General features: G+C 36.5%; 1 protein-coding gene across 5 annotated transcripts in view; it reads left to right on the top strand.

Moving 5' to 3' along the window:
* CPNE8 (copine 8) overlaps window positions 1-25,704 on the top strand; it is a 103,906-nt gene that overhangs the window by 66,675 nt on the left and 11,527 nt on the right. For all 5 annotated transcript variants that reach the window (XM_084531318.1, XM_084531319.1, XM_084531322.1 and 2 more), the window contains 6 exons: window positions 7,116-7,169; window positions 10,553-10,614; window positions 17,229-17,275; window positions 18,041-18,222; window positions 20,140-20,267; window positions 23,892-23,994. In XM_084531318.1, the coding sequence (XP_084387444.1) occupies window positions 7,116-7,169; window positions 10,553-10,614; window positions 17,229-17,275; window positions 18,041-18,222; window positions 20,140-20,267; window positions 23,892-23,994 (576 nt within the window). The remainder of the gene's footprint in view (window positions 1-7,115; window positions 7,170-10,552; window positions 10,615-17,228; window positions 17,276-18,040; window positions 18,223-20,139; window positions 20,268-23,891; window positions 23,995-25,704) is intronic.

Below are 25,704 nucleotides of genomic sequence, written 5' to 3'. Positions count from 1 at the left end.
CATAAACAACGGGGTTGAGTGCACCCTCAGCAGGTTTGCAGATGACACCAAAATGAGTGGTGCAGTCGATAACCCAGAAGGAAGGGATGCCATCCAGAGGGACCTGGACAGGCTGGAGAATTGGGCCCAGTGAACCTAATGAGGTTCAACAAGGCCAAGTGCAAGGTGCTGCACCTGGGTTGGGGCAATCCCAGACATGAGCACAGACTGGGAGAACTCACTGAGAGCAGCCCTGCAGAGAAGGATTTGGGGGTTCTTATGGATGAAAGGCTTGACACGAGCCAGCAGTGTGTGCTTGCAGCCCAGAAGGCCAACTGCGTCCAGGGCTGCATCACCAGAGGGACGGCCAGCAGGGAACGGAGGGGATTGTGCCCCTCTGCTCTGCCCTTGGGAGGCTCCACCTGGAGTCCTACAGCCAGGTCTGGGGTCCCCAGCACAACAAGGATGTGGGACTGTTAGAATGGGTCCAGAGGAGGGCCACAGAGATGATCAGAGGGCTACAGCACCTCTCCTGTGAAGACAGGCTGAGAGAGCTGGAGACGTTCAGCCTCATTGTGGCCTTAAAGAGGGCTTATAAAAAAAGATGGAGAGCGACCTTTTACTTGGGCAGATAGTGATAAGAGAAGGGGGAATGGTTTTAAACTAAAAGAGAGGAGATAGAGATGAGATGTTAGGAGGAAGTTCTTCACTCAGAAAATGGTGAGGCCCTGGCACAGGCTGCCCAGAGAAGCTGTGGATGCCCCATCTGTGGAGGCATTCAAGACCAGGTTGGAAGGGGCCCTGGGCAACCTGACCTAGTGGGTAACATCCCTGCCTTTAGCAGGGAGGTTGGAACTGGGTGGTCTTTAACATCCCTTCCAACCCAAGCCATTCTGTGATTCTGTGATCCTATGCTAGTTTCTTTTATGCCAATACCTGATGATACCTACATCACATACAGATCCCTGTGTGTTTGATCTTGTACAGACTTCAGAATCTTAACAGTTTTGATGATGGGATTACAAGTGACAGAATTTAGCTTGCTGAGGCTTTTTTTGTTGGTGGTTGGTTGTTTTTTGTCATGTGATCAGTTACCATCTTTGCTTAAAAATTTGCTTCTTATTTCCAGTTTGATATTCATTCGTCTGCCAGCTGCTGGGACTGTCAGGCAGTTATCAATTCAAATACAGGCTTCTACATCGTTAGATAACTTCTAACTGTCATAAGACTTTCTCATGTATTGTAGGTAAATGTAGACTACATCTACATTCCCTTTGTCCTCAAGGCCATATTGCCAAAATTATATAGCTTTGTTTATTTCAGATCTAGCAAGTCCCTCATTTAGGGGTTCTTTTTCAATTTGTTTGGGATTTGGGAAAAAAATAGACTTTTTTTCACCCATGGTCAAACTTTACTAGATCATTAAAGTATGCTGTAATTTATTGTCAGAAGAAATCAAAATGTTTGTACAAACAAAACCTGAGTTGCACAAACTTAAGGTGTCATGAAGGGATTCATTTTCAGCCTTTTTTCTTCTGTTTTGGAAAAGTCCCTTTAAAAATGATTCCAGGTTTTGGCACAGACAAAAAATTACAACAAAAGTCAAAGCATTAAGACTCATGCATTAAAACTTCGCTTTAAAATTAATATCTCAGAAGAATTTCAATCTGAAATGAAAAATATAATGTGAGATTTCAAGGTGTGTTAAATGAGGAGAGGGAATAGGAGTAAAATATGTAAAATGTATTTTGGTCACATCAGCTTTATTTTTGGTAGACAGTGTATAGTACAGCAACTCCAAAAGCTGTGGATGTGTTCCACAGCTAGAAGCAGGATAGATGTTTTGCAATTATGCTGCCTGAGCTAGGAAGTTCTGTTTAAATTGTCATAGCCTAATGATCAGTTCTGGTACTGATAAAGCACAGTCATCCTCCTTTTGGGACCAGAGGTAGGAAGTCTGCCTACACTGTTCTGCACGTACTCACTTACCTGGGCCTATGTCAAGCATCTGCACTGTATTGCATTGCACACTTCGAGTTGTCTTCCAGACTTCCAGTGAAAGGAATGGTTTAATGGTGGACTTGGCAGTGCTAGGTTAAAGATTGGACCAGATATCTTAGAGGTTTTCCACCCTCAATGATTCGGTGATTCTATGAATTGATTTATTTCCCATGGTAAGACCACATGAAGTGTTTTGAGTTTCTCCTCCTTGGTGTGTGTGTGTGTGTACACACGTATGTACCAGAAGTCAGGAAGTACTTGCCACTAGTTGAGGTGGTGCAGGTAATAGGTGACTAAGTGTAGTTGCCTGAATGCTGTGTGTGTCCTTTCATCATTGTTTTTTCTCCCAGCAGCAGACTAGTGCTTCAGTACACTGCAGTACCTGAGCATCTAATTTCTGGTGGTATGCATTCCTGATGTCTTTGCACAGAAACCCACAGCTGTTTTGTGATACTGATGGTGTTTGAGCACAGGTGGTTTGCCTAATCAAAGCAGCATTACCATAAAGAGGTACTCCCCACAGAGGCTTTAGAGTAGCAATTTTCACATGGAAATAACACACGTATTCCAGGGACCCACATTTTTCCCTGTGAGAAAATGCACACTACTGCATTTTCATATATGTAGGCATATATCTAGCCATTTGTGTGAAAGCTTTATAGCACCCTCCATTTCACATATGCTCGTAGACTACATGGATGGATTGTGCCCAGTATTTTCATTTTCTCTAAGCTAAAGTGCTCTGTAGGGTTTGCTCTATAGGTCTTTTGTAGCCTCACTTTTCAGAGACCTGCAAAGAGCATTTCTTTGATTTTAACTTCACTTTTTTGTTGTCTTCCTCAGTCAATTCTATTATTTTTGCTGTCTTTCATTTCTGGATATGAGCATTCGTACAACACAAGAAAACTGCTGTTTTGGCAGGGTCCAGTCTGTGCTATGTTTATTGTCCCAGGGTGGTTATACGCTGGGAACAGAGGAACCTTAGAAAAGTCTGTGTGTGAAGTTTGTATTGAGTGCTTCTGATCTTGGAGTCATGCACCCAAAGAGCAGTGTTAAAGGTAGACTTTTTTGATGTGCATTGCCTCATGATTTCCAAAAGTTTTCCAAACTTTCTGATAACTTTGTAACAGATCCTTTATAAAGATAAACTGAATATGGAATATGGGATCTTTTGTCCCTTTCAGAGTTTATTAGTGCATAGGAATATTCCATCCTGTTTATGAGGTTAAGTTTAGTTGTGCTTTCCTTTCTTTCATATTGAAAAGGCTGTGGTCTACTCAGTAATGAGCTTACAAGGTCTTTATATCAGTTGAGGAATGAACATAACCCAGGAAAATGCCACATCTGCCAGAATTCCTGAGGGAAAGATAGAAAAGGCAACTGTGCATCCTGGTGGAAATTACCTTCGTTTTGTCTCAGTTCATAAAGCCTTGTTGGTCGTTTGGATTAGACCTTGACTCATCCTCATGCAATAGATTGTTGTCATCACACCACAGTACACGTCCCCACTCTTGGGTCTGATTGCTAGCAGGATTGAAATGGAAAATGTCATCGTACAGTGAGCCTTCCCATTTCTCTGGAGGAGTTCTCTTAGCATACAATGGGTCTTATTGCATCAGCAGTTTCAACCCTTGTCCTGTATAACACTGACCAAGTATAGGAACTGAAAAAAAAAAAAGACAGTTAACACTTTTTTCTACTTACAGTTCTGTTGCTTTGGAGGTTTCTGACAGTATTTATTTTCTTGTATTCTAGAGCACTGTTGTGGGTGGGACTTGTGACTTTGTGTTTGATACTTTTCTTCATATTTGTTCAGTGGCTCTATCTGTGGCCTCCAAGTGTTACCAAAAGCCAAGATTTTGTTCTTAACCCTCCACCTTCCCCAGGAAGAAGCAGTATCTAAGGCTCCCCAGCATCACTATCAACAGTGGTCATTGGGGCCCTCCAGAAAACCAGGAATACCTTTTTTGACCAAATCTCCACTTAGCGTAGTCTTGTTATAATGGAGCATCTCCTCTTTTAAATGGACAGCTACTTTGCCTTCACTTTACAATGCAGGCAACACAGGCACTTCTGTATGATGCCACCTTCTCATTTGAGGATTTATATGGGCTGTAGTTGCTTTTGGGATAGTTCTGTGATTGGCTGTCTTGAGGGACGTGCTCCTGTTCTCTCCTTGTCTGCATGTTGATAGCAAAGTTAATTCTTACATTTAGACTTCATATGTGTCCGGACTGGTGAAACTCCTGACCAACCTGTCTGTAAGATTTTCGTGGATGTGATCTTAATCCCATAATCAGAACATTCTAAATTCTGCTTGTTCCAAGGGTACTTTAGAAGTAAGACAAATCTAATATAATCGTGGTTACCCTGGTAGATAATTTTAATTTCAACGCCTTTTCTGTCCCTAAATATAAATACATAAGACCTTCTCAGTTGTAGGTATGCTTTTTGAAGGATTTAGGTCAGCTTCTGCATTTACATCATGAGTTCAAGCATCATGCAGTTTGCATGCCTAGTGGCTCTCTGAATGGAGCTGTGGTTTTAGTTCCCCATGGAAAGATATTCTTGCAAGTGAAGAGAAGGAAAGCCTATGCAGCTATAGGCTGTTTTTTTCTGTATGGTATGCAGATCTTTGTTATTCCTCAAGCCTTAAGCCACCCCTTGGTCTTGGTCCATTGGCATTAAACTTCAGTATTTTGTACTGTATCATACTCCTTAAAGTAAGTGATCACAGATATGGTGGTTTATGCAAGTAACAATGCAAGGTAGGGAAGAAGGTTGTTCCAGTTATGTGCTGCACTTTTATGTTGAAGGTGAGCAAAGATGCAGCAGTGCAAAGCAGGACAAAGATAAGTTAAAGCCTTGTTTTTTCTTATTTAGTTCCAGGATGAACCCTAGAGTTACTGTAATTTACAGCAGCTTCCCACAGATAGTGTCACAGCACAGATTACTGTGTTCAGTGAAACTGTCCTCTCTTGTTGTATCACCAACATGACTCCTACCCTAGCAGGAATGAATTCTGTCATAACACCTTCCAGTGATTTTGCAGTTTCTTAAATACAGTATCAATGTCTTACTCCCAGCAATAACATACGTGTACATTTCCTGAACATCCCATGTTTCCCTCCCCACATCACAACCTGCTGTACTTTACTACCGCTTCTACATGATCTGTCCATGCAGTATCGCAACAAAAGAGACTAGACAAATTCTTTTTTAATTGTGTTGCCATTGAAGACTGCCCCAAGGCAGATAGAGAAATTTGTGTGTGAGTGGCTTTGTGTTAGAAACATTACTATAACAAGCTCTGTTCAATAGACTTGTTTTTAACAGGTAAGAGCTCATGTAGCTTTCTAGGTTAATGCAGGAGTGTGAGGCTTTCAGAGGCTAACAAATGTTTTTTTATACTAAAGATAACTGAAATTTAAGCAAATCCCTCATAATTATTATAATCATAGAACCTGCAATTATAGGGGACAGAGAAACTGTGAATTATTTCGTCTTTGCTCCCAAGTAGATGCCTCATTTCCCCTGATATTTCAGTCCAAGCTTGAGTGTATTTCCTAGCCATTCCTAAGAAGACAATTGTCAAGGTATCTGAAGCAAAAGATTCTGATAAATCTCTTTTTGGGCACTTAATGACTGCTAGCAAGAAATATGCTGCTAACTCAGGCTGACCACTGGATTCTGGAGCAAAGGGCCACAGGGCAGGCAGGCAGTCTGTTACCTTCATCTTCCTAGTCTGGGCATTTTTCTGCTGGAGTCACCTTCTGGCTAAGATTCTGGTTCAGCAAGAGTTATTGCATAGTATCTAAACTGCTACTATACAGCTCACCCATTCAGCCACTGTAATTAGGAGGGGGATGGGTTGTTTGGGATTTTTTAGGAAGTTAGAGGGCTTACACAGGAAAAGGTTTGAAGAATACTCAGCAGCTTGCACTGTGGCTTACTGGAGGGAAATAAGGAGTCACTCTTGTTTAGCCTGTTCTGGAAGACCTCAAATGATGGTTATCTCTTCCTGCTCTTCACTTCACAGTTGTTCTGTGCTGTGCAAGGGATATAATCTTTAAATGTAATTTCATTAGGGTTGGGGGAGAATTTTTGGAAGATGTTTTACTGGTTTTCCCATTTTCAGGCATAATCGATGAAATATTTTATAGCAGTTAAGGGACTGAGATTACAGTTGGGTACATTTTCAGTCCTTGTCATTCACAGAACATCTGTGAGTAGTTTACAGTAAAACTTGGCACTAAGCCACAGGGATTTTAGTTTTCCTGGTTATACAGGAGATAGTCGATCAACCTAGTTAACAAAATAATGTTTTGCTTCCAATTCCATGTGCAATTTTGAATAAACCAGGAACACATTTTTAACATGCATGTAACAAAACTGACTGAGACTTGCCTTTAGGTATTGAGAAGGGAAGCAATTTTTCCCATGGCTACAGCAAGAGATTTTATGGATGTGGCTTCAAGACATTCAAGAAAATGTTTTAATGCCTAGTAGTCTGGTTCTGTGAAGGTTCTTGTGTACTGGGAGTGCACGTATGCCAGTCAGGTGGTGGTCAGTGCCATTTTTCATGAAATAACTAGCTTGTTTCTGTTTTGAAACAGTATGATCTGGGCCTTCCTTGCCTTGCAATTGCTGTTCCTGTCATTGCATCACATGCAGAAGCCAGGAGTAGAACAACTCCCATGTTTCTCAGATAATACTGAGAAGCTGGAGACAGATTAACTGAGATATGAAGAGGTGCACTGTAAGCCAAAGAAGTTACAACCCTGTACATTGGGACACTGGGATCAAGTGTACATAAAAATGCAGGATTTTGTGAAAATTCAAAGAAGTGTTTCACTGAGCACTCAGGTGTAATGAACACTCACCTCTGTTGTTTCAATCCCTTACTTGTCAAATATGGGTAGCAGCACTGGTTTACCTAGCAGGTACCATGAAGATAAACTCACTGTTTTTGAGATATGTGTATATCCCCTCATTGAGGTGCATAAGTAAACAGAATGCTGAATAAATTTAGATTCCACTGAAAATAGACTATTTCCTAATTTAAAGTGTCTTAACAATAATCTTTTGTTCAGTCACAAATGATACTGCTTTAATACTTGTATCTGTGTTTCTAGGTAATAAATCCAAAGAAAAAAGGAAAAAAGAAAAAGTATATTAATTCTGGAACAGTAAGTATATATTTATAATATTACTGTGTACTCTTTTCTCTTGAAATACAGCATAGTTGACTTGTAACAGGGTTAGAATAGAACCTTTGTGAAGGCTACAACAATAAACTATTTACTGTACTACAGCATTTCTTTTCAGATTTTCATTTGAATAAAGTTGATAGAAGTTGTTTTCAAGCATGCTGTTAAGTTGCAAATGATTTTAAAAATGAATCATACCAACATTGGAGACAGATTCTTGAAGTTATATCACTGGACACTATTAAATTTTATCTGAAACATATTTGCATTTTCAGGACTCAATTTTATTTTTAAATTTGACCACTGAGCTAGCATCAGTAAAAGCTAGTAAGTCATGCCTACTATGCTAAACCAAAAACAGTCATAATTTGTTATTACCAACAGGCTTTTGTAAATCTATCTTGAAAGATCTGTTAGTATAATTTGGAATGAGCGTTTAATGTCCTTTTGTCCATATTCTGTTATGAACCATTTGCTAGCAATGCAAATTATTTCCTTGTAGTAGTTTAACCCAGCAAGCAGCTAAGCACCAAGCAAACGTTCACTCACTCTCCACCCCCAATGGGATGGTGGAGAAAACTGGGGAGTGAGGGGGAAGGAGTAAAAAACTTATGAGTTGAGATAAAGATAGTTTAATAGAACAGAAAATTGCGGGGACGGGGAATAGTAACAATTAAAACAAACAAACAAACAAAACAACAAAGCAAGTGATGCACAATGCCATTGTTCACTGCCCACTGACTGGTGCCCAGCCAAACCCTGCGCAATGGCAGTCCCTTAAGGTCAATTCCCCCAGTTTTGTTGTTCAGCATGATGCTGCATGCTTTGGGACATCCCTTTGGCCAGTCTGGGTCAGCTGTACTGGTTCTGTCCCCTCCCAGCTCCTTGTGCACCCCAAGACTTCTCACTGTCAGGGCAGCACGAGAAGCCAAAAGACCTTGATTTTGTGTAAGCCCTGCTTGGTAACAGCTAAAACATCAGAATGTTATCAACATTATTCTCATCAGAAATCTAAAATACAGCTACTATACCAGCTACTAGGAAGAAAATTAACTCTATCCCAGCCAAAACCAGGACACCCTTCAGCATTTTCTCAGCTTCCGTGTTCTGGCATCCATGATACTGAAAACATCATCTCTGAAAAAAATAAACATAAATGTTGAAAAACTATATATTAGAAATCTAAGCAGATTTTAGATATGATTAAAAAAAAAAAAAGTATGTTTTTTTTTCACATTAAAAGTTTATCAGGGCTACTACTTCCATTCTGAACTATAGCCTTGAAGGAACAAGTTGTCATTCTCACGTTCTGTAAGTCTGTTCATCAGTAGGAAAATGATGACTTATTTTCTACCTTTATTTTAAAAGAGAAGTAGTCACTAGCAGTCTGTCCATGAAAATTTGCCATGCAAGATCTGATTCATTAGATAATTTATGTTTTGCTAATATATTCCTTTTATTAGACTTTAAGGTGTTCAAATAAATTCTAATTACATGGAAATTTACAATGATTGGTTTGGTGTTAGTAATTTTCTTTAATCTTTCCTTCTCTGCCAGTGTCCTATACCGTTGCTTTTATAATTTCTTTATCAATACCTTTTTGTCCCTGTTTGCTCTTACTTCTATTCTGTCTTCAAGTTTCCCTTAAGTTTCTCCAAATTGTCACTTCCCTGTGTGTTTGCCTGTAGTTTTGCTTTTACTTCTTTCTGTCATTCACCCAAGGTTTTAATTGTCCCAACAGATACCTAAATTTTCAAACCACTTACCAAGACTTGGTTTGGAAAGCCACCATCATTCTCACTAATGGAAAGCTGGCTTCTGGAAAAATGTTAGCAAAATGGATATAGATCCTTGACTTCTATCTCACTGCTGCTTTTAAGGAATACACAGATAGTTGCCATCTCAATTCATTATTACTTAGGAGGTCATTTTAAGTTCAGACATTCAAACTACACGCTAAGCAGAAATGTTTCTGAATATGATTAGTTTCAAATGAAGCAGTCAAATTTAAAATTCACTATACAGAAATTGTAGCATTGGTAGTTACTGTCTGTATGGAAGTAAACATTTTAGCCATTTCTGAAGTGTTGTCTGTGTTTTTTACCATTTAAAATTAGATTCACTAAAAACATTTGCTTAAATTAATTAGGAACACGGTGACTGACCACCTGTAATAATAGATGAACCCTTGAAATGACTCTGAAGTGGGAAAACGCATAGAAATTTTAGTCTTATATTCAAGACTATTACTTATAGACTGGTAGAACTTTGTTATGATCTTTTGTTCTCAACAAGAAAAGTAAATTGGCGGTTTTAAACTTTGCAAGTCACTAAGAACCACAGAGAAGCTGTGATGAAGGAAGTAGGAGAGAATACAATTACTACCTGTAATCTTGTTCTGAATGTAAGTTTACATAATAGAAATGTTTGCAATTTTTATATTTTACTGCAATTGGAAGCAAATAAAATTTTGGTTTTATGGACAAAAATCAACCTCATTTTTATTTTTAAAAACTCTCTGAGTGAACCTGTTTTGAATAGTTGCATAAGTAGTTTTCACTGATTGCCTGATGCATTTTCTGTTCTGAGATAATTGTATGTCACTTTGTAAATAAAATCAAAATAATACGGGCTGAATCCTTTGCTTCATGAATGTTGTGCAGCATATGAAAATCTTGAACATCAGATCTTTAGTTAAATTTCTGTGACTTGAGTGCTGCAAATGCCAGTAACACTTTAGGCCACTGCCTGTGTCTTGGACCCATGTAATTTCTGAATGATGAAAGCTGAGAGCGAAGAAATTTCTTATCTTCACATACTTACGTAGTGTATTCCACTTTAAGTATTTATATTATATACATGTGTGTGTGCATATATATATATATGTATATACAGCTTACTAGTTTTTCTTCATTCTTGGATTGTGTCAATACTCAATACCACTTTTAATATGAGACAGGAAATAACATAAATAATTGTAATTGAGTTCTTTAAACAAAGTTAAAGTACTCAACGAGTACTTCAAAAAGAATAGATATATATTATCATCTGGCCTCTAATATTCACATAGAGAAGTAGTATACAGTGATCAGAAGAAATGCACGTGGTAACATGCCCTGGAAAATGGTCTTCCATTCCCTATCTTTCACTTAAAAAAACACACACACCAAAACAAAACAAAACGACAACAATTAAAAAATAAATTTAGTAGACTTCCAAACTTGTTTCTTCCCTTTCAAACACTGCTTCTTGAAACTATTTCCTTGTTTTTCATATGTTCTTTTTTCACCTTGTGCTTATGTCTCTACTTGTTCAATTGGAACATGACAATTCATATCTTCCTCTCTTTTATTTGCTTTCAGGTAACATTGCTTTCCTTCCTAATTGAAACAGAAGTTTCATTCCTTGACTATATTAAAGGCGGGTATGTGATTGATAACAATTTTTTCTTGTTTTCACAGTCTCATTGCAATTCACTAATAATTTGTATTTGTACTTTGCATACGCTGGCTCCAATTTCTTCTTTCCTTGTTTAGATAGAGGCTGTACTTTCTTATGTAAAACCTACAAATAGTTATTGATGTCAGTTAAGTTATGGAGTTTTATTTATAACGCTGGAATAGGTACTAGTACAAAAATAATGACGTTGAGTAATGACATCTAGTCAACCAATGATAACTGGATTAACTGAAAGGGAATTATCTATATTCTATATCCATCTCTTTATGTTACACTAGTAAAATGCTGGTTTATTTCTTCTGATTACACTGACCTTTTGTGTATTTAAAATTGGTATTTATTTAGAGCCTTTCCCCTTCAAAGGCATTTCTTTCATATTAATTATCTAAAATTTATAACATGTTCAATTTCTCATTTATCGTTATTTTCCCAAAAGGAAATGACCATCCATCCATGTTTACCAAAGTTTGCGTAGAATGAGGTACATGTGTACATGGATGAAGAAATGGTCCTACCTCTGATATGTTTGTTCTTTGAAGTGTATCGTATGCATCTATGCCACAGTTTATTATTCCTCATTCATTCATAGATTGTCTTTGCAAGGAGGGTATAGAAAAGTAATGGAGAAATCAAGTTTTATGTCTAAATTTGAAAAGAATAGAGTGGACACACATATAATCTTTCAGGTTGAGTTATCACATTTTTCACCGAGATGTTACAATGCCAGTTAATAAGCTCAATTATCTGCATTCTGTAGATAAATAATAGAAATTCTGAATACAAATAATACTTTGTTATTCTTATTGATATTTTGTGTATTTCTCTGTAAATGCAAATCAAATAACTCTTGTGGTATTAATAATTACCACTTGTAAAGATTTTTCCTCTTTTTTATAAAGGGTTGCAGTATAATTTAGTATAATGTGCTTAAAAGTCTGAGCAGTAATACTTATCATTTAATTATTTTATACAAAGACTTGTTTGGTGATTCATACAGTTATTTCGAAGTACATGACAGTGAAAAACTGTAAAGGTTTTTATAAAATGTTACCTTTCCTTCTGGAACCTATGCAGTTTTGTTCTATGGAGGCAAGACCAGGAGATTGAATCTCAAAGTAATTTTATTTGCTTTTCTCTTCCTTCCTTCCTTCCTTCCTTCCTTCCTTCCTTCCTTCCTTCCTTCCTTCCTTCCTTCCTTCCTTCCTTCCTTCCTTCCTTCCTTCCTTCCTTCCTTCCCTCCCTCCTTCCTTCCTTCCTTCCTTCCTTCCTTCCTACCTTCCTTCCATCTCATTTAATACTACTACATATCAGTTTCAGTCCAGTTAACAAATTTTGAAAGGAGGGGGAAGTGAAGATTTCCTCATCTATAAGTCTGTTTTCCCATCAAGTATGTTTTCCAACATTTTGGTTTTAGTTCCCTGTTTTTCTTTCATTTAGTTAAGCAAGGGAAAGAAAACACTGAATCTGCAATAGGCACGATATTGGCTCTTCTATAAATGGATGCTTGTGAAATACTTCATGTTCAGAATTTTCATTGTAATAGATTTGAAGTGTCTAGAACTAATACTGATTTAATGGAAAAGTTGACAGCTTTAACTGTAACAAATTGGGATTACAGTATTGATTTGATTTGTATTTTGAGTCTGCATGTGTTTAATTGGGGTATTCCATTATAAGTATCATCAACGTGATGGTTGCTTTTTTTTAAAGAGCCATGAAGAATGAAATAGTAGTTTGTCCATAAATTCTAATTTAGTTTTATTTCAGAACACTGGTTTTTATATCAGTATGGTCAGAAAGAGATGGATATCTCTTTTACATCTGTGGTGCATCAAGTAGCACCATTTTGGTAGCTGGCTTTTCCTTGTGTCTTGACACTTAATCACATTTTACTACACTGACCTTCCCACATTTAAAAGAGAGCACATTGTGCTAAAAAAAAGTATATTTCAAAATCAGATACCTCCTACCACTTACAAATTAATATCAATTAATAGCGTATTTTCCTATCAAAACACCTCCCAGTATATGACTTAGCCAGGAATATGAGATATTGCCTTGAAGAGGAATGCAGTTGAAATAATCCTGGCTTATAGGAATGACTGTGAAACAAACAAACAAACAAATATCTGTTCAGGTAGATTAGTTTATAAGTTGCTCTGTTTTATCTAAGAGAGAAAGCTGCAAGACTAAGTATACAGAAAGGACATTTCTGTACAAAGTTTCTAGATTGACTTACTAGAGTAGGGTGTGAGCTAACATGCTACTTTAGACATTTGTAAATCATGAAAATTTCAGGAGCTGAATTCTCTTTCAATCCAAAAGTGTTGTCATCTTTTCTGTCCCAGATTAGTAGAAGAAGAGTGGAAATGTTTCCCCGCCATCATGTTAAAACTTGCCCTCATCCAGGTTTTCAGATACGAACACCCACATGCTGTTTGGATCCTAAAGGCTTTGGGCATTCATTTTTAACTGAGCTTTACTGAATCATTGATGGCCAAAATGGAAATTTAAAATTGCTTTTATGACAGCTATTTTCATCCAACCAGTGCAGCATCTAACGTAATGACATACATATTTGATGTTCTGAGGAGACCTCATTGAGCTATAGCTGGGAAGCAAGGGCTGCCATAGCGGTGTATCTTAGAGGCTTAACCAGGTATATTGTATCCTTGGAGAATAATTAGAAGTAATAAAACTCTACAGGAGGAATATTCTGTATTATACAGCTTTTATCAATAAAAGATTCTTTATGCTGAAACTGCATTTGCAAGCATCTGCAAAGAGGAAATAAAAAAAATTAATGTCACCGAGGACTTTTTAGACTAAATGCCATGGTGACGATACAGACCCTTGGCAGTGTTAGTTACTCCATTAGCTCAGTTACAGATTTCCACACAGTAAGTGATTCTCAAACCTTCACCAGCTCCCCCCTGCTAACAGACCAGCTGTTTCTCTCTGAAGCCACAGGAGGCAATTCGTGTTTTCTTCCAACATGCCGTTTAAAAATCGGATGCTGTCAAGCCTAGTCAAAAGCTACAACCAGGCTTAGTTTGTTCCCTTATGTCTATCAGTTCTGGTAGAACCCTTATTGAAAGAGTCTGGCTTTTACCTTGCTCTCCCAAATACACAAACAAAATACCTGCTGTGTGGTGAAGGTCTATCTGTGGTGTCTCTCTACCAGCTAGATGGTGGCATTAGTGATGTCTCCAGCTCTGAGTCCACAAGGCACGTTGCTGTGCTTGGACGTCCTCTCTGAGCCCTCCCTGGGTCAGGACATTCAGCACCTCAGCCTGCCAAGCAGATGGCAATGTTTTAGCATCTTTTGCACACTGTCTCATGACCTTGCAACCTCACTGAAGTGGTGGTGTCACGAGCTTCTCATTAAGCTGCTTGAGGAGTGTGCAGCTGGAAAAGCAGGGGCACAACCTCAGTAAATGAATTTCCTGATTAGAAATAACTTAACTTTTGAAAAATCCAGAGAATTAGAAATATTTTAAAATAATGACAAAAAAAAAAAAAAGCCTTGGACCTTTGCCTCAAGTAGTTTGTCCTTTCCACTTCCCAGGGCCTTCCTGCCTCTCACTGTGGGAAATTTGCTAGCATGTTACTATCCTGTGTTCTTTAAGGGTATTAGATGTAGCAGTGTCTCCTTCTGCAGGTCTTTTGATTTCTCTTGACAAAGTTTGTGTTGCCATTCAGAGCAGTATCCCCTACTGGGTACACCTTCTAATGTAGGAAACTAGAGTTCCTCCTTCAAATTGCACTTTCTGTATAAAAAAAACACTGATCTGAGGGAATGACCAAATATGACAAATCATGAACCTTCTACTTTCGGAAGGCCATGTTTTAATAAAATATGAGGTATGTAATAAAAAGGAGAGTTCATAATATTGTACTTTTTTCCATCACAGAATTCTCATTGTTAGAGCAGTTAAGTTTCCCCAAGCAATGATTTTATCTGTTAGTCTCCCACAGTGGTGTTCTGTGATAGCAGCCAAATCACATGAATCAGACTTTTCTTTTTTAAGCATCTCACCAAGTCAGCAGTAGCACTGTACATTCCTTGTCAATGCTGAGGTCAATACTGCTGCGTGCTTATATTGAAGAAATGAGGTGCAATGCTGTATCAGCTGAATACAAAACAAAGCAACAACAAAAGCATGCAAAATGAATAGAAATGTTTACCTTAATTCCAGCATTTCAATTTTGCATCTGTATAACAACTGTAAGGTCCCTTTGCTTTACAAGTGTGCTGAGGAAATAAATTAATTGTGAAGCAATAGTGATAAGGGTGATTAAAAGTCACTAAAGAAGTGAACAGTATTGTCATCAGGGCAGGGAGTTGGTAGTGTGTAGTAAATGCAACAGGCTGCTCTGAGGATAAAAGGAAATACTGAGTGTTGCCCATCCCTTGCCTGTTCTTTGAAGCAGATTCTGCTCTTGGGTACGGGGGATAGGAGAGATGGGTGGGTTTCAGACTGTATCTGATCACGTTATCAATGATGGGCATATGAGTTGATAGGTTGGGGTTGAACTCAGGAACTTGATTTTTGAGTACTTCTTATACTCACTGCTTTTCTAGCCCTTCTTAATTATTATTTTTACTTTGATATCTGTATAGGTCAAACAGTTGCCAGTACGGTGATTTTATCTTTTCACAAAATGAAGAATTACATAATTGAATAATTCCTTATGCCATTGTACCTAAACAGAGTGTGGCTTTACCATAAAATTCAGCACAGTTAGAATGCCTTGGGTCTTCTGTGGTTTGTGTGCATGAAATTGTTGTCTTGTAAATTGCCAGTTTCTGTAGCATAGTACTATGGAGATTCTGTGCTTCTCTAAACTAAAATCTAACTCATATAGTGCCACTAAGTTTGGGAAAATTCCCTAAAGGTGAGGTATTTTTGTTTCATATTGCATCTTAAGTGCACTTTAGTGGCATTTTAAGATTTTTAGAAAAATGTACAGAGATAACAACATAGCATTCATATATTACTGTGAAAAAGAAGTTTTTTGGTTTTCAAGATTTCCTAGGTGTAGGTGCATGCCTTCTGCTTTTTATATGTGTGTTGAGAATCTTTGGTTGCCAAACAGTTAATGTTTTTGTGTGCTTTTGAGCACTGTTTGTAAAATTACCTTCTTGCTGTTCAGACTAATACTGTACGTCCCTTCTAACAGCATTCAACTACTCATGAAAACACCCCAAGTTTCATTCACAATTTTCATATGAATACTTGTTTAGATTTCATCAGCACCATAGGAAACAGCTGTTTGTATTGTTTTAAAGTCTAAACTAGATTGTCCTGAGTTAAACCCTAAGGTACCTCAGCATATCCATTCTAAATAATCATTATTTCACTGCAGTTATTTTTCGTTTTTCAGATGTAACTCTAAGCTTAGAAGACTTATAAAAACAATTAGTTAACCATCTTAGATAAAGCTTCAGTTTTCTTGGTGTGTTTTAAAATTTGGACTGTTTAATCGTGCATCTAAATTTGTCTTGAAGAACTTCAATTTCAGATGCTTTTTTAAATTTTGAGCATCCTTATACCAAATGAAAGATTTTGTGGCTACTGTTTGTTACACAAAATACAGCAATCTAAGATCTTGTCAAAAGCCAGGTGTCAAACTGTTGATATTTCATCTAAATGTGCATGAGTTAAATCTGTTCAGTAATTTTCGAAGAGCTTTAATCTTTGCTAATTTGGTCAGTAAGTTCATTGTAGTGCACACCGAGAGGCAGAAATTTGAAGGAAGATGTAAAAGACTTAGTCTGAGTAAAAAGGCAATTTTCAGATCCATCCAAACTGTTCTGCCTGATCAGAGTCTTACTAGCTAAGAGATTATCTCCAGAATGGTAGTATTTTGTCCTGAAAGAAGTTATGGAACAGAATTGCATTGAATGGGATTGCCACTCACGAAGTACATCAGTGAATGATTTTTTTGACAACAATATTATGCTAACAAATGCATGATAATGGCTTTAACTTAGCAACTGCTCAAAATCATTGCTGCCAGATTTTAATTTTATCTTGCAAAATGTCCCTTGATGCACTCACTCAAACAATTGACTATATTCACATTAATGAAATCTCCTGCCAAAAAATATGCTATCCTCTCCAAAGATTTTATATATAGCATGATTTCAAGCACATTCTAACCAAAGACATGGTTTTGGTGTTAAGAGCAGGTTAGTAAAACCCTACATGCTTTGTCAGAGTCATCCATGACTAAAGCTAAACTATGTCCAAGGAAAAAGCAGTGTTAATGTTGAGAATGAATTAATAATGTACATGGATCATAATAACCTTACTGTTGATTTAGAATTTTTCCTAAATGATGAACAAAGGAAAACATAGGAAGGATGAAGTAAATAAACTTTTTTCAATATGCTAATACAATAGTGTTGTGTAGCATGTTGTTGGAATCCTATAGAAGGGTTTTCAATGTGGTTTTTTTTCTGTATTAGAAAGTCAGTGTCCTATGCTTTGTCCTCAACTGATATAATTTCTTGTTTATTTTTCCATATAACAGTTAAGCTATTGATAAAGTTTGTATTTGCTTATTTTACAGAACCCAAATCAATTTCACAGTAGCTATTGACTTCACAGCCTCAAATGGTAAGAATAAAAATAAGTTTCTTCTTTATTAATGTGCTGTGTTCAGTTTTAAAGCACTTTTTTTGAGATATGTGTGTGTACCTGTACCAGTGTTGTGCTTAACTGCTTTGTATTACTAAGTATTTGTATACTTGTACCATCTGGAATCAGCTGAGCAGTTACAGACTAGAAACCAATTCCTGTCCAGAAAAGCAGGACAAACAGAACAGCTAGATTTATTTATTTATCTATTAAATCTATGTGCAAAATTAAATTAGTAGGAACAGTTTGCAAATATTCCTGTACTTTCTGATTTTTTTGTTTATGTTTTTATTATTGCTGGGAGAAAGTTGGCTAAATTAGAGACCCCCTTGAGAGGGACAAAACAAAGGAGTTTCAGGTAGAGTAAGGCTAAGTGTGGTGAAACTAAAATAAATTTTGATTCTACTCCAGAACTACTTTCCAAATCTCATCATACTTTTGTATATTTCATCTTAAAAGTACATGTTGTATGTTATAACAGTGATACAAATTTACAAGTTTAATGACAATTTCTTGCTGCCCTTTCAGTAGTGGAAAAGGTTATAGCTACTACTATTAACCTATTAAAATTGTATTCAGAACATTGCATTTTTACCTGACTTAACCACAGTTATGTGTATAGGATTTATTTTTTTCCTTTTCATGATTTTTTCAATTTCTGCTTTCTTAGATTTCTATCATTTTTAGGAGAGAAAATCTGGGAGTGATTCAGTTGTAAAGTAAACCTGACTCTTGCTTCAACAGGTAATCCTTCACAGCCTACTTCACTGCACTATATGAATCCCTATCAGCTGAATGCTTACGGCATGGCACTGAAAGCAGTAGGTGAAATAATTCAGGACTATGATAGTGATAAAATGTTCCCAGCTCTAGGTTTTGGAGCTAGGCTGCCTCCAGATGGAAGAGTATCACATGAATTTGCATTGGTAAGCTAATAAATATATATAAATATTTTTTGAATTTCTCTACTGCAACCAAATTTGCGGAATTAAGGTTTTAGTGTTAAGTAATTACTGGGCAAGTAAAGAACAGAATATGCTAATTCTTATGTCTGAAAGACTACTTCAAAATGTTCATGCTAGTGAAGTTACTGACAGAAGTCCAGAGTCAAGATGTCCCTGTAGGCCAAAAATAGTAATAAGCCTCATCTGTAGCAGCATGAGAAATAAATATTTGTAAGATTTCAGCTTGAAGCTAATCTATCTTAACATGCAAGTGAACCATGATCCAAGATCATCTTTTATTGTTGTTGTTGTTCTCTCTCATTTTCTGGGATCTCTTTATATTTTACAGGCTGTTAGTTTAGAGATTCCTAGAGTGGAGTATAGGATGAGGTTACAGGAACAAATCAGATTTTGTATATGGGCCAGTTAAATTACAAAGCTAAAATCTAACTGGATTTGCTAGAAAGGTTAACGCATTGAAACTGGTGTTTGAGATTAGTGTGGATATTTATCTATTTGCTTATTTTGAGCTTTTTGTCCTTACCTGAGTAGGATAGAGTTCTCAGCAAATGTAGGTGTATCAGGTGAGTTTCAATTAAATAGCAACAAAGACAATGGCAGAATAGACTGGTGATTGTAGATGTGTAAATCATCTGTTAGTGTGTGCTAGAAACCAATGCCACATTTCAAGGAGAAGTTTTCCATATGGATGGCAAATTAAAGCAGATGTAATTGCAGATATTATTTTGAATTACAGACTTCCCTTGGGATTCTTTTAGCAAGTTCAAAAACATGGAAACAGATAGTAATTAAGACTATTAAAACAGCAGAATTATTCCTGGCTACTTTCAGATTTTAAAAGTTTATTCTAAAAATAATTCAATTAATACATAAAGTATTGTGGGTGCTTTTACAGGAGGAATAAACAGTCTTTCTTCCTTCTTGCAGACCTAAACATGCATAGTTGTCTCCCATTTAATTCTTAGCAGTGATTTCAGCAATCTTTTTTAACATTCCAGATCAATTCCATGAAAAATCCCCTTCGCTTTTCTAGATTCTAAGGGAGATGCAGTGTACTTCAGAATAAGATACTAGCACATTAAGTCAATGAGGTGTTGGCATAAGGAAGAGAGTAAGGTGATTTGGAAGGTTTGAAGCCTTACATGGTTATCTATCTAGCCTGACACAGATCATTAATCTGCAATTTAGCTTTTATATTTGTAATATCATCTGAAAATAGGTATCCTCATAGAGTCATAATAGAACTAGGCAGTAAAATGCCTACCCAAAGAATTTACAGTCTTATGTGCAAGTCCCAAATAATTCTATGGGTTTCCAGAGAGTAAGTTCATTTCTTCATCTGTTTATATTAGATCTAAAATGAGTTTTCCAATGTAGAACAGTATACCAAAACAACGAAGAGGTTATAGCTTACCTTATACTCACATACTGTATGAAGATCAGCATTTGGCTCCCATTTCTTTTTCTTCATGCTTTTAAAATAAGAAATTATTGAGACATAACTGTGCTCCTAAATACGATTCCAGTTTTACATTTGTCCCATAATTCATACCTTAAATGTGCACAGAGAAATGCTTGTTACTGTTCCATATAAAGACTGTTTAATTACCCTTAAGATGGTATTTATGTCTGGGAACCTGTGCCAGTGATTCAGACTGCATATAACATGAGGCTGCTAAAACCTCCTTCTAAAGGCAATTAATATTCAGAACCAGTCATAACTCATACATTGGACATTGCTAGCAAACTCTTTGAAGAGATCCTTAAATTCTTAGGTCTTTGCCATTGAAAAATGGACACTGGATAATTTTTCACTAAGCTGCATCGTTTTTCCTTCATGGTTATTTTTAGTGATTATTTGTCTCTTACTTTCATTAGAATGGAAACCCTCAAAATCCGTACTGCCATGGCATTGATGGAGTAATGGAGGCATATTATAGGAGTCTAAAATCTGTCCAGCTTTATGGACCTACAAACTTTGCCCCTGTAATTAATCATGTAGCAAGGTAAGCATAAGAAGTGCTTTACAGAAACTTTGTATTGTTTGTATAGTTATTGCATGTAGAAAACTAACAACAGTTATATGATGCCAAAATTTGAAAAAGGTATTTATGATGTTTTTTTCTTCTTCTGACTTGATTAACTTATATGTTTAAGTAGATCTGAAGACCTTGTGATAGTATTACACAGACTTTGAGAGCTGATTAAAAGTAAATAGAAGTGATCCAGTTGATCTACCCTGTGTTAAAATCCTAGGAGAATTCATAAAGAAAAAATTATTCATGGGATCACTCTGCTATATTCCCTTTTTGTCATCTGAAGCACAGTAATCAGAATTTCCGATTCATGGATAAGACATAAATCTATCAAAAAATTCTTAAAGCGTAATTTTTAGAGATATGCAGTTCCTTTAATCTCAGTGTCGAATACATTTTGCAGGACTCTTGCTATGATTCTCAGCTAGTAAGGGTACTGTTAAAGCAGTTGTACAGTCTCTGTTGGGGAGCCACAATGCTGTGTTATGCAACACCTCCTCTAACTTCTTGAAGTATAACCTTTCCTGTGTTTTTAGAAGTTTCTCAAGGAGGATAATGTTGCCTTATCTTAGCAGACAAGATCTTGTCTTACAGTATTCCTCCATGTGTTGGTATAGGAAAAGAGGTACAGATCAGATAATTTAACTGAGTAACTACCTGAACAAATGTTATTTTATTCATAGATACATAGAAAGAACTAATATTCATAAAACAAAGCATCAGGGATATGTAAATAATTGCATGGTTAATGTTTTACTATGAGCTTGCAGTTATTGTAGCAAAAAATATTTACCTGTTCTATTTATTTGCTTATCTGTTTTATTTATCTGTTCTTGTTACTGCTTTTGCTGTTGTTCTACTGCCCAGTAGTAATAATTTGCAAATTCTATGGTACAGATAATTGGCTGTGCACTCCAGCAGGGCTAGAGAGCTGAGTTCAGTTATTTATCATTAGGATTAATTTCTATATCTTTGCATCACACTATTTAAATCATATACATGTATATTCCATTGCTTTCCCTTAGCAACTACCTATCTCCTTTTAGTCTTCAATTTGACATGATCTCTGCAGAAGCAGTCCTCAGACTGTAGTCTTCTGTCAGGAAACCTGCCAGCTCCTGTGATAGATGAATTCCATGTATGTGTCATTGCCTTGTTAACTGGAAATGAAACCCATTGACTTTCATCTTCTTTCAAACTGATTGTACCAACTGAGCTGGCTGGTTCTGATTTTGGCAATTAACATGAAGCCTCCTGTTCATTACAAAAAAAAAAAAAAAATTGAAATCCTTGACCTAGTACCATCAAAACATTGGTATAAATTGAGTTCTTCTCACCACTTGTTTCTTCTGAATACTTGTCAACTTTTCCATAATTGCAGAAGCCTGTCACCGTCATTTGTAGTTCTTCCAGTGAACTTCCATCTAACTATCAACTCATTGCAAACTTTGGGAACTCATTCTGATAATGAGTCGCTCTATATTAGAAGTGGAAAAGCTAGATGTCTTCATTTCTACTGCAAGACCATCATTAATACAATCCATGGACTAGACTCAGTAACAGCATTTCCCTCAAAGTTCAGCTTCTCAGCTATTCTGTTGACTCTTATGGACATATAGACATGGCGGTAGGAATTATGATAGTTACTCCTCTCCTCTAGCCTGCTTTTTTAACCTAACTTCAGTCTCAAAGAAATTTCTTCTTCCCACATCCCTCCTACTTAAAAATACATCTCTGATGAAATCTCTGGAAACTATGTCAGATATTACTGTGCTCTCAGATCTATTGTGATCTCAGAACTCTTCCAGAGGTCTTCAAGCAGGTAATGAGTTTGTTATACTTCCCTCACTAGGATAATGCCTAGCTAAAAAATTATCCAAACTACACCAGGTTCTCTCTACTGTCTTATATCATCTCTCCTCTTTGTATACGATCTTCCAAAAGGCTGCAGACTGTGCTCTTTTCCATGGATATTTTGAAGTAATCAAATTTCTGTTCCATTCTTTATAGTGTAGACATGTAGACTTAAGTGCTTTTAAGGGGTATTGCATTTTTATTTTACTCTCTCATCTGATCATCCCTTGTCTCTGAAGTCATTAATGAGAAGATTATGAGTATTGTGGAAAAATGAGATGAAAGAAGTCTTGATGTTGTAGGGAAAATGTATTCCATGGTACATCTTGTTAATCTATACATTTGATTCCAGTCCCTACTGCCAACATACAAACAGAAGCTGTTCGACAGGTTGTTGACCATGTGACTTTTATACCCATCTATATCCTGGGAAGGAGAAGGAGGAGCGTGATGGCGTTCTGAGAGTTGTAGATTCCATTTCATACCCAATCCTTCAAAGTCTTGCAAGTGTTATGGTTACAGCCTCTTGTTTACTAGCAGCACTTACTTGCAAATTTACATCAGAGTTAGAATATTCGAAGTAACACCACGAACATCATTAGAACACACCCTGTCCAGTAAGACAGTGAATAAGACAGTGAATTCTGAAATAAGACAGTGAATTTTGACAGTCTTATTGTATACCTGGGCATTTGTATCATCCCCAAGTACATAACTCCATATGGAGAATTCTTTTTTCCCCCTGCTCTCCACACTACTCATGGCCATTTTTCTTACAGAGTTCCACTACCTGACTCCTTGACAGCACCAAGAGCCTTCATGAATGCTGCTGTCGAGTGAAGCAGCAAGTGGAACATGATGCTCCATGCAAAACCAATTATACAGGACACTTTGACCCTTGGGAGTTGAAAGCAAACAAATTCAAGTCTTGGTTTCTGATATGCAGGTCACAGAGTTCAGTGAAGCTGCTGCAGACTCGCTGTCTTTCAGAACTTTCCAAATCTTCAAAAGCTGTTCATTTTCAAAGAGTAGTTGCTTCTTGGTTCCTTTGGCTGATGCAGGACTGGGATGGCACTGTATGTTTTTTGTCTTATATACAGTACAGGGAGAGGCTTGAGTCTAGAGGGCCTATTTATGGGTGATATAAAGGGGTGTAAATACCTTAGCCAACATTTCAGGGTGCATGTTCAGCCATATTACAAATCTATACATGAACTATAAATCTGAAAATGAGGTCAATGGTATGTAACTTATTTTTGTAAGACAGAAAAATAATGGTGTTTATGTAGTGTGCTAACTCCTGATAAATTTTATTTGTGCTATAAAAACAACCATTCAATAGTAATATATTCTCTGCATACCAAACGATGTTTCCCAAAGGTAATAGCTATTAAATAACTTTCTAAAGACCCATGATTCTATAAATTGCATTGTGTCCATGCTTTTTTTGATGGTGATACAGGCCCCATTTTTAACTGATTCAACACGTGCAGATTATCAGTATCAATATTGTATTAGTTACAGTTATTTTATTATATACTTTAAAATGTTCTCAGTTGAAAGTAGAATGCCCATCTTAACTATGAATGTCTTCACTTTTGGAGATCCATCACAATTAATTATTTTTGTTAGTCCTTAGTAGTCAAATTAAAAAATACATCTTTTCCTCATATTAGCTCCTTTTGTGTAAAGGGATTTCTTTTACTATCATAATGCTCTTTTTTTTTTTTTTTCCTTTAGATACGCTTCTTCAGTAAAAGATGGCTCCCAGTACTTTGTCCTTCTCATTATTACAGACGGAGTTATTTCAGATATGGCTCAGACGAAAGAATCCATAGTGAATGTAAGTTTTGCAAAAAGTATTGAAAATTAAAATAATTCTCGGTTTAAATATTTTAGGCAATAAACTAAGCCTGTTATTATTTTAGACATTAAATTAGTTCTGTAAATTAACCATTCTTTCCAAACAGAAAAAAAAAATATGCACAAAGATTAAAGGAAACCAGAAGTTGTGTCTCAGCTTAATTAGTGTTTTGTGAGAAATGATACTCTTCTATCTAACGCTGTATATTCATACAACTTTTATAATCTGTGTCTTGATCCCTCCTCCCTCATGCACATCCCACCATGCAGCATTTCATAGTGAACCTCTGTTTATTTTTCAAATAATTGCATACAGCTTTGATTTTTCTTTTTTTTTTCCCACCTTCCAAAAACCACCCCAAACTTTCTGGTCCCAAAGGTCAGGTATGACTGTCAGCTGATAGCCTTTTAGATAGTTCCCATGAATTTTAAAAATTCTTAATTGTTTCTCAGTTTCTTCATTATTTTCAATATTTTTCTCTTCAAAACTGCTATGCGTATAAGTAATATTCTGCATTACAAACACATTCTGTTCTTCTTTCGCCCTTGGGAAATGTCAGATGAAATTACACACACAACCAGCTTCCATCTAGAGCTTGAAAAGATCCATACCAATAATTTTAAACACACCACAGTGGATCTAGTTACTAGGAAAGTGATGGGTGAAAAGCCTACATTAAAATAATTAAGCATCACGTCAAAATGAATGGCACAGAATTAAGTGACATATTTTTGAAGGCCCGCTTTCACTACTTCCTACAGTAGTACCATTCCACTTGTAGGGTGCACAACAAAATATTACTGAAATGTTCCCTCTCTCACTGGAAAGCAAGATGCCCTCAAGCTCTACCTGGCAGCATATGGACAGAGTTTGTATGTTGATAAGGACTCTCTCAAACCATATGATAAATTTTTACCTCTTCCAGTTCAAAATAGGATAAAGCCACTCTTACTTTTATAGGAGATAAACAAGCTTTTATCTTGGAAGTTCATTCTCTAGCCTACCCTGGAAGTTTGTTATCTAGCTTCCTTTACGTGGCAAAAAAGCTACATGGAGGAAAAAAAATAAAATAAAAGCTTTAGATTTAACTGTCCCCTTCAATTCGAAGTCCATATAGAGGGTAAGTAAGAGACCAGCAAGTTTGATTGATTGTGAATTTGTAAGATTAAGTAATTTGTCACTAAGAAATACAGAAAAGCCTTGTTTCCATGAGTAGAAAATGCTACTGGAATAATAGGAACACTAGCTGTTACTCTGCAACTGTCTGGAAGTACAGATGTATTGTTAGCTTGGAATGAGCACAAATTCAGAAATATTACTTCTGATGAAGATTCATTAAATTTTCTGTGTAGTTCTTGCAGTGTGAGTATACCATGACTGAACTAATCAAATGCAATAGCATTTTCTTCAGTCGTAATAATATTTGAATTAATAAAAAGGGCAGTGATGTTAAATACAAGTTGATATGTATAAGACTTGGGAAGAGTATATTTCATTTTTTCTCGCTAATTGTGCTTTATACATCCTCCTTTTTACAGCATATATGTCACACATGCTGTTTTATTAAATCGTTTAAAGGTTACTCTGTCATTCAGTAAATGCCAACACCAAGTTTATGTGCAAAAGTTGAACTTTTTGTCTTTTCACTGACCTTGCCACTTACTGTTTCAAATGTATTGTATCACATAC

Source organism: Aythya ferina (genome assembly GCF_964211825.1).
Source record: "Aythya ferina genome assembly, chromosome: 1".
Classification (NCBI taxonomy): domain Eukaryota; kingdom Metazoa; phylum Chordata; class Aves; order Anseriformes; family Anatidae; genus Aythya; species Aythya ferina.
The sequence above is the reverse complement of the archived record's forward strand: the minus strand, read 5'-3'. Positions and strand labels throughout refer to the sequence as shown.